Raw genomic sequence first — 9,902 nt, forward strand, 5'->3', positions numbered from 1 at the left:
AATCTTTTTCATCCAGGGAGTTACATGTCGAAACATTTGGAATGGCCTGGCTTACAGCCTGACATCCAACCCCAAGTACAAACAACAAATCCCTTCTGGAACAAACTGTCTCAGTCAAATCCTTTCTTAGATGACATTGTGTGCAGAGACAAAACTGACTCAAGTGTGACTATACTGAAGGAGAATCCATCAGCTTTCTTTGGTAACAGTATTGAAGATTGCGAAAGCACATCCTCGGATGAAAACAATTTTGGACATTTTCTTGAGCCTGAGAGAAACAGCCTTAATCGATCCGGGCGATGGAGAAGTGCCTCGGACATTCTCGACAGCATTGTAAAAAGAGAATCCAAAAAGGAGAAGAGCTTTAGATCTCAAGGACCATTCTTGAAACCTGATTTTGACTGGCTTAAAAATGATATGGACGCTTATAAAATGGCCTGGCTGAGCCACAGGCAGTTGACCAGGTCCTGTTTGAACATCAGCCTGATAAAACAAAGTCCTGGTTGGGCTCAAACCCAAGCCACAGACACACAAATTGTCTGTAAGCTCGATCACAATGGAGGCTCAGTGCAGTTGCCTGACTCCAATATCTGTGCCCACATTCCCCAAGGTCAGGTTGCTCCAGGGGAGATCCAAGAAATTGGACTCAAAGCTAGCCTTGATCCACCTCGCGGAATCAATAATAATTATGTAACATCTGTAAGTCCTCTTTTGGAAATCATTCTCAGCAATCCCAATGTTATGGAAGGCATCTCCCTTGATATTAAAATGGCAGCTGAAGTAAAAAATGACCCTTTGAGCCAAGTCATGACAACATTTGTAGGTCTGATGGCGCATAGGAAAGATGGACCTTATGAAAAGGTTAAGGACTGTTACATATATAAGGACATTTTACAAATGAAGATCCAGGAGCTAAAGCCTCACATGTACATCATTGCTGCTGCAGAGGCCACAGTCATACAGCCACCAGCAACCTCAGTATGGGACTATTTAGACCGACATTTCACAGTCGCAGTATATGGTCCCAAGCATATTCATCCATCTTTCAAAATTGTACAAGTCATCTCTTGCTATAATAGTGTTCCACCCAGGCTTCCTTTCTCTGATATCCAAAAAGGTAACAGAAACTTGCCCCCTGTTGTGTTGCAACTTTGGGGAAAGCATGAGTTCAATCCACATGGTCTAAATGATTTGCACATTACAACCAGTGTGATGGAATCAAAGTTTGAAGTGAAATATGAGGATAAGAACAAAGAGGTCAAATTAGAGGAGCTCAAAACAGGCAGAGTGATCCATTTGCCATTGGAACTATCCAGGGCAGGCAATGGAGATATGGGTCAGTTCAAACTTGCCATCCAGGTGAAGGACTCCAATTGCCTCTCTTTAGCAGACTTTCACATTACTTCTCCTGAAGCTGCTCCTCTGAGGACAGAGAAACATGGACTCAGACATGTGGATCGTCACAGGGAAGTGACCCATTCTCGAGCTATCCCAGAAGAATCTGTCCCAGACTTACCAAAGTTCCGAGATATGCCAGTGAATATTCAGTGGTATGGTGTTGCATTGAAATCTCTTCTTAGACAGCCAAGAGTGGAGTATCTTCTAGAGTACTTCAAGGGTGACACAATTGCTCTGCTTTCCAGAGAAACAGTTAAATCTGTTGGACAGTCAAAAGTAAAAGAGTGGTATATTGGCTTTCTCAGGGGAAGTGTTGGTTTGGTACACTGCAAGAATGTGAAGGTTATAACAAAGGACCAAGTAATTGACTTCTCTGGAGTTAGACTCACTACACAAACCCTGCTGGACAACATGACTTTGCCATTTAAAAAGCTCACATACATGTACTCTGCCATTCAGACCCTAGTAACAGATCACATAACCTGCTGGAGGACTTTTGCTGCAGCTCTGGGTTACTCAAACCTCTCAATAGAAAATTTCTCTAGGAGGCAAACTGAGACTGAAGCAGAGAAGGTAGCATGTGTACTTGAGAAGCTTAAGGAAGACTGCCACACAGAAAAAACTAAAAGGAAATTTCAACATGAACTCTTAATAGTAAGTATCTTTAGTTATATAAATGCATCTTCGTATTTAGTTGATTAGTTTTTGAATATTGAGTGTTCTGAAAATGTTTAGATGATCATGACATAATGTTGTTTTCTTTCTTAACAGGGACTCTTAAAAATGGATGCTCAAGGCCTCGTAGCCCATTTAATCCAGAACACAGTTATTCTGTCCACAGCTGTTGAGCTTGGTGTACGGTGGAGGGAACTGGCTGAGAAGATTGGAAAGCTTTCCAGTTCTCAGATTTCTGGTTATGAGGCACCACACAGAGGGAAAAGTGGAGAAGTCAGTGCCCAGGTAAGCACCTATAAAGCTTTCCTGCTGTGGATTCTATTTAAAGACTTTACTACTGTGCCTTGCATAAGTATTCAGCCCCTTGAACTTTGCCACATCTTGTAGTGTTACTGAAACTGCAAGGGTCTTATTTGGGATTATATGCCATGCAACTCCACACATTAACCCATAGTATTTAAATGGGAGGAAAAAACAAAGTCTGTAAAACTATTGACAAATATAATTGCATAAGAACCCCCTAAATTAGTTCTGGCGATAACTACTTATCCAAAGTCACATAATTAATTGGAGTCCATCTGTGCTCATTTAACACATGGTCTCACCTGTTCCTTGAAGGCCTCAGTGATGGGTAGAGAACATATCTAAACAAACAGCATCCTGAAAACTAAAGAGCCATCGAAACAAGCCCAGGACATAGCTCTGGAAAGATATCAAACAAGGTTTGTTTATTAAAAATACCCCAAACTTTGAACATCCCACAGAACACTATTAAACCCATTATTAATAATTATAAAGAATATGGCACAACTGCGACTCTGACTTTTGATGGATGGCCTCCTCTAGTCAATGACCAGATAAGGAGGACAAAGGTAACTCTGAAAGAGCTGGAGAGATATGCATTTCCAATGAGAGAAGCCGTTCACAGGACAACCATAGCCTAAAAGCATTCTGAAGACATTTATTTACACTTACATTTACATTTATTCATTTAGCAGACGCTTTTATCCAAACCGACTTACAAATGAGGAAATACAAGCAAAGCGATATATCAAGCGGAGAACAATAAGTAGTGCTACCATGTAAGATTTATAATTGAGTTCTAGAAAAGCAAAGTGTGCAGGGTAGAGGTGTAAGAGCCAGAGTAAGTTTTTTTGTTTGTTTGTTTTTTAAAGGATAATGTGGGGGTTGGCGTTTTAGGGGTTAGTTAAGTGTTCACGGAAGGGGTGGGTCTTTAGCTGTTTAAAATGCTACAAATCAGGATTAAGTCCATTCCAATTCCAGGTTGTAGCACTACAAAATGCAGAAAAGTTCAAGGGAAGTGAATACTGACATACTGTTAATGCATACATAGGGTAGAGAAGAGCTATGCGAAGTATATCAAAATATAACATTTATGTTACTGTGTTAAATGTTTGGAATTTATAGGTTAGGTGTGTATAAAGAGGAATTTAATGTTCCCCGTTAAGGTGATTTACTAATCTCTTTCAGTCAATGTGGAAGCCTGCGTATGACTTCCTGTACGCGTGGAGTATGCAGTATGGTGAGGGCTATAGGGACATGCTTCAGGCTCTTCATCTGGCCCTGGACAAGATGAAGAGCCCAGTGACTAAACACTGGAGACACATTACTGGAGCTCTCATTACAGTAAACTGCATGGAGATCTTGAGGGCCTCTGCCTTCCACACAGCATATTGAACATTAAGTGGCAAACTGAGGTGGGTTTAAGAATGTCATGCATTATGTCTATTTTTCTGTATTTGTATAGCAGTGAGGAATACATGCTTTCTTTGTATAGTTTGTAACGGAAAATGTAAGAATAATACAGAACTTATTCTGTTGGACTTGGAATGTATTCTTTTGTACTGTTCGACATGTGAAGTTACACTGGCCAACAAAAAAGGTATTCAAGTTACTTTTTTTCTTCTTCTTCTTTATTTTCATGTTATTACACTGTATAGATTAATTATATGTTAAATGAAATGCCTCCCATCCAAAGCCTGAGCCCTGGTTATGTTGTTCATTTCAATCTGTTAACTTTGAAATAGAGAGAATCTGGACACTTCCTCTATATCAAACTCCTGCCACTTAAGATGAAGCCTGTCTAAGTTCCTTGTGTTGCTGGGACAACTGATTGCTAGACTTTTTTCTAGACTTAATATAAATATTTTACCAGTGCACTTAAAAAATATATTGTTACCTGTACTATTTTAATATTTAATCTTATAACTATTATTGCTGAACTAGAAAAATAAAACAGATTTTAACTGTTTCATGTATGAATGGTCGATTTTAACTATCTTTTATTTTCATTTTACATTGCATTTACATGGGCCATCATGTATTTTGTGGCACAAAAAGCCTTGTATCAGCAGAGTGTCCTGTTCTTTCAGTGTTTTGTATTTGCATGGCAGGCCTGTCACTTTCTCTTAGTAGCTTTTTAAATAATGCTATTTGCAGAGTGCTTGACTGTGTAGTGACCTCAATATCACAATGGTCCATTTGCAGCAGAGTGACTGTGGAATTCAAGCTGTTCTTCAATGTACTAATGAATACAGATCCAAAGTATCACTTATGATTTAGGTCAGTTTTGTCTTGAATGTTTTTAGCTATCCATAAAAAGAGCAATGCCTAATTAGTACAATCATGCATTGCCAGAAAAAAAGGTACTATGCTGTACTATACATACAAGGTACTGTATAAACAAGGCATTCTTCAGACCCAATTATATCCCTCAGTGAGGTTCCTAAAATTAAATTCTTTAATTAAAAGTATAAAGACATACTGTTGATGATAAAATACCAGTGAGAAGCAAACCCTAGTTTAGTACATTTTCCTCAAACTATACGTGCACAAACATGGACCTACAAAGTATTCTTTAACTGGGGGAATAACCTTCAGTATCTTATATTCCCCAAAAAGCCCCCTGTACTGTTCAAAAGTTGACCATTTTGTTCATGTGTTGATGTGAATAATGCACCGTAGTGAATAACACAACAGACGATAGGCGATTTTTATGTGCTACATGCTTCAGCACTTGGCATCCCAGCTCTGAGTTTGTGTAGTCTACCACTTTGTGGCTGAGCTTGTTGTTGCTCCTAAATGCTTCCATTTCATAATAATAGCACTTACTGTTGATGAGGACAGATCTAGCAGGGCAGAAAGTTCATGAACTGACTTGTGGCATCCTATGACAGGGCCATGTTTAAAGTCACTGAGCTCTTCCGTATAACCCATTCTACTACCAATGTTTATCTATGGAAATTGCATGGACGGGTGCTTGATTTTATGCACCTGTTAGCAAGGGGTGTGGCTGAAACGCCTAAACTCACTAATTAGCAGAGGTGGGTAGTAACACGCTACATTTTCTTCTGTACATGCGTACCTTTTTGAAATGAAAAGTAATTTTAAGAGTAGGGTTACTTTTAGAATTTTTGGCTACTCTACCCACCTGATAATTAGGGGGTTGTCCACATATTTTTGGACATATAGTGTATTTCTCATTCCTGAAAGAAGATTTTTGACATATTGCTAAAGATGGTAGTTGTTTCAGTGTAGAAAAGGGTAAAAGCTCCAAAAGAAACTAGATAGATATAAATTTTATTTATCCAGAAGGAAAGTGCAACATTACTGTAGTGGTAAAAGACAAACATTCGCAGATAAACAAATAAAATAAGTGCAAAAAAAAAAGAATCTAAAGAAAATCTATTAGGAAGGGAAGGGAGCATGTGGGACTCAACTGGTCTGTGTGGAGCATGAAACATTCTACAGGGAGTGTATAAAATTCACCAGTGCATATATGCATCATATCCTACGAGATGAAGGAGAAGCAGTGTGTGCTGTTTGCCATTGGGCATCTATCTGCGGGGAAAGCACAAGCACCAATTAGCTTAGCTTTGCTTATGGCCATAGTGCAGTTAAAGCAATATAATAATAACAATAATGAAACACATTCACTTTATGTAGCACTCGAGCAAAATCCTGTTGTGGCTTCACTCCCATTGGTAGTCGCTGCACTAAGTCGCTCCAAGTTTGCATAAAGTTAAACTTTTCTCAACTTTGTCATGCTGCTGGACACGCCCACATCTAGTCGCTATCGCTCATGTCACCGGAAGTCGCCAGCTCTCATTGAAAATTAATGGCCTCCAGTCGTTTTTTCACTGCAAGTCGCTGTATGCGTGAATGCACCTTTAAGCAGTCGCCTGTGTACAGGATGTGAGCAAAACCTCAGGAAGAAGTAAAGATTTATTTTGTAGTTCTAAGGGCGTGCTTTTCCTTGGTGAATACTGTGTAAAAAGGTTGTAAATTCACTGTACTCAGAACCAATTAGGCTGGAGGATTGCCATGTCTAACAGCACAATGCTAACCACTGCTCTGCCGTGTGCTGTTCAGCACTTTTGTTATCACGGTCCTGTACCCAGTGAGGACAGAAACAGAGCAGCACCAAAGTAGACATTTTTTTTACTTTTTTTTTTTTTAGCGCACTGAGGCAGATTACATTGAGTTTAATGAGATATGACACCTTTTGTTGCTGCACTCTTGCAACCAACTGGATAAACAGTCATGCAAAATCTTTTGCATAATACAGTGAATGAAGGCTATTTAAAAAAAATAAGATTTGTTATTTTTTTTAAATATAATTATTTTCAGCAGAGAGAGAGTGCCACCCAGTGGCCTAGTAGGCAGGTGTACAGGCATTTTTTCATAAATAATTTTTTTTTTTTATTTGACACCCATCTGAACATGAGTAGCAGCAGTAGTAAGAATAGAGTATTACATAACGTGTATGAAGTAAACATTTATTACAGCAGCATGGATCCTGACCACAACATGCTAATAGCTGGTTGATGAGTAATGTGAACTAATGGCCTAAGGCTAAATATATGCTCACCTACAGTATATGTTTCTATAATTCAGGCCATATTGTAATATGTAGCAGTGTAATTATATTATTTCTACATATTGCGCAGCCCTTCTACAAATACCTACTTTTACATGCAAACCTGCTTAGAGACTATTGCCATTTTACAGTTTAGTTGTGTGGGTTAGTTACTGTTTTTCTGAGGAAATATTTTTCTGCAAATAAACCACACAGACAAATGCAAAAGACATGTAAATATCTGGGTTACTAGTCATCATTTCTTTTATGTATTAAATGCTTCATGCTGTGTGTATGTGATGAACATTACTATGATGTTTAAAACATTAAGAAAATGGGAAATTTACATTTACAAAATAAATTGTAAATACATTAGAACCATGCCAGAGCCACTCAGCTCTATACAGAACTACTAAAGAGCTTATTTATATATATATATACTCCTGGGTAAAATAAATGAGCCAAGCCCAAAATGACAAAATATTATACTATTAATATTCTTAACAACAAATCATTGGTCAGGAATTGAGCAAGAATTAAACAAATAGATAAAGTAACTTAGTGGGATAGCTTTTCCCTTCGATTTCTTTAAATGTTTACGCTTTGTGGGTAAACTTGCAGACTGCTAATTATTTTTATTTTATTATTTAGTTTATTTTAATTTTGTACACAGTCATGTGTTATTTTGAATTTTACATCAACCATTTTTATCATTATCATGATTTTACCTTTGCGTGCAAGAAGACTATATAAGTGAATTTCCTTGTTTCTAGCTTTTCCCAAAACAGTTCACTGCAGCTAAAGTAAACAAGCAAATGGTGGCACAGGAGGTCTCAGGAGTGCATTCGTTTCATTCTTGCTCATTTTCTGATCAATGATTTGTTGTTAAGATCATTAAAAGCTTAATATTTTGCCATTTTGGGCCCTTTTTTGCCCAGGAGTGTATACTTCAGTAGTTTTACTAAATGAGAGAGGACAACAACGGTATGCAAGAAAGTGCTGCATGGAATGACAATCAGCAGCAGGACCACTTAATATTAATTAATATCACTTAATATTTCAGACAAAATACGACCGTTTTAACTTTTTGCTGAACTTTTTTCTTGCCTATTATTTACACTTTGAAATAAATGAATCCTGTTATGCCAGTGCTTGTATTTGTTCTTCCAAGTCCAGGTATGCCATTAATCTATACCACATCACTGCTGTTAATAAGTTAGTTATGTTTGACATGTTTTATTAGCTACAGAGATAATAAACACGGTTTTATGAATCTCTAGTATTTGCTCTTGTAATTATTCAGTAGTAATTTGATAGTTTGTTTCACAATTGTGTAATTATTCATTAATTTTCTCTGTTTGATGTATGTTTGCATTTGTTTGTTTGCTTAATTGCTTGTTTTTTGGTGTTTGGGTTTGTTTTTTTTTTGTTTTGTTTTGTTTTGTTTTTAAAGTCGTCTCTTGAAATCAGTTTTGGAATGAAGCAGTCACAAGATTGTAGTCACACCTTCAAATAATTTGACCCAATCAACCGAGTTCATCAAGCATCCTTATTATAGGAGTAAAGATGCTCATACAGTAGCTTAATTCAACAGATTTTCTTTGCATGCGGATGAATTTAACCTGCCTTATTTATTCTGGGTAGTAAAAGCCCTAAATGCACAATGAATGACCACAGAGTTCACAAATGTGTATTGGTAATTTTATTTAAATACTTGCTTTCACAAGTAGTACATGGTCGTTTTTAAAACTGAAAACGTTTGAAGGTCCTCTCTGGCCGTCAAATCACTTCAGCATTTATTGGTACTGCTTTCCGAGTGCAGAGACAACAACAGCCAGGAACTTCTGCAGAGCTGCCTGTACTTCGGCTGTGAAGCTGGCACCCAGGACAGAGGCAATGACGATGGTGATGCAGTCAGCCAGCAGCTATATGTGGGAACAGAGTGAACCCAGGTTAAGTTATAAACCGAACGAGTATTGTAAGTGCTACCTTGCTGCCAGTGAGTTAACTAACTGAAGGAATAACTTGGAAATAAACAAAACCAGACGCACCTTGAAGTTATCGGGATCCACGTGCAGTTTCTCAGAGTGCAGCACACTCAGGTCGGCGTAAATGGCCTTAATGTTGTCCATGTTCTTCGCTGCTTTCTCCAGACCACGGACTACTACCAAGCCGTGGGCAGCAACCTTGGGGTTTCCAATGATGGCAGCGGCGTTGTACAAGTTTCCAAAGCTACCGAAGTACCTTTGGGTCCATGGGTAAACGACGAGACACCTGAGTGGTAAAATCAGAGGTGCATGGTTTCATATTTACAACAACAGAAAAAGAAGTCAATATTTAGGAGGAAAGAACGATAATGATTTGCAAAACCCTACCTTGACAGTGCCTGGTGACCAACTGACTCGTAGTCGATCTTGGAAAAGACGTCCTGGATGGTAGCGCGCTCGAAGTCTGTCCAAACAACCATGTTGCTGCTTTTTGGGGTTTCTATGTTCTGATGAACTAAGTGCCCTGTAATTGAGGTCTGGTTAGGCAACTTATATAGGCCTGTGAGCTTGACTGCTCCTCCCAACAACAGACAAGAAACGTTTTAAGGGGTGTCTCTTGAAGTCTGAATGATTTTGATTAGATATGAATGCTTATCTTTCAAACAGTGTTGTCATGGTATGTGATAAAGCTTCCTGTTTGTGCATGCACACTGTCTTACAGAACTTATTGGTAGCGGTGTACATACTTAATGTACGTCGGTTTCAACGGCATTAGTTTAACCTGAGGAGATGACATAATGACTGAAAACATCTCGCAGTATTAATGCCTGAGCAAATAAAATCATGCTTGTTAATCCCTGTAATGTAATAACACCGCTATCAATGGATGCTGTAGGTAGCAAATATCTTTATGCACATAGCCTACTAAATATTTTATACATAAATAAAAAATAAATATATAT

The 9,902-nt window shown here is 38.2% G+C and overlaps 2 protein-coding genes across 5 annotated transcripts in view; one reads left to right on the forward strand and one right to left on the reverse strand.

Moving 5' to 3' along the window:
• macc1 (MET transcriptional regulator MACC1) overlaps positions 1–8,225 on the forward strand; it is a 12,530-nt gene extending 4,305 nt beyond the window's left edge. For 3 of the 4 annotated variants that reach the window (XM_053627653.1, XM_053627662.1, XM_053627645.1), the window contains 3 exons: positions 17–2,052; positions 2,170–2,358; positions 3,565–8,225. In XM_053627653.1, the coding sequence (XP_053483628.1) occupies positions 17–2,052; positions 2,170–2,358; positions 3,565–3,771 (2,432 nt within the window). In that variant the 3' untranslated portion in view covers positions 3,772–8,225. Of the gene's footprint in view, positions 1–16; positions 2,053–2,169; positions 2,359–2,691; positions 2,796–3,564 lie in introns of all 4 variants that reach the window. The other variant, XR_008386194.1, reaches the window with a different exon arrangement.
• Positions 8,226–8,641: 416 nt separating this feature from the next.
• On the reverse strand, positions 8,642–9,575 carry LOC128609201 (hemoglobin subunit beta). The gene is made up of 3 exons (XM_053627677.1): positions 9,328–9,575; positions 9,004–9,226; positions 8,642–8,877 (listed from the first exon to the last, which is right to left on the reverse strand). Exons 1-3 carry the CDS (start codon positions 9,417–9,419, stop codon positions 8,749–8,751), a joined length of 444 nt encoding a protein of 147 aa, XP_053483652.1. The 5' UTR covers positions 9,420–9,575; the 3' UTR covers positions 8,642–8,748.
• Positions 9,576–9,902: the final 327 nt, after the last annotated feature.

The sequence above is a fragment of the Ictalurus furcatus genome, chromosome 1 (genome assembly GCF_023375685.1).
Source record: "Ictalurus furcatus strain D&B chromosome 1, Billie_1.0, whole genome shotgun sequence".
Lineage (NCBI taxonomy): Eukaryota > Metazoa > Chordata > Actinopteri > Siluriformes > Ictaluridae > Ictalurus > Ictalurus furcatus.

Coding starts and splice junctions, on each gene's coding strand:
- LOC128609201 (XM_053627677.1), bottom strand. CDS start 9,419: ATGGTTGTTTGGACAGACTTCGAGCGCGCTACCATCCAGGACGTCTTT. Junction 9,227..9,327: donor GGTCACCAGGCACTGTCAAG/GTAGGGTTTTGC, acceptor TTTACCACTCAG/GTGTCTCGTCGTTTACCCAT. Junction 8,878..9,003: donor TGGATCCCGATAACTTCAAG/GTGCGTCTGGTT, acceptor TCCCACATATAG/CTGCTGGCTGACTGCATCAC.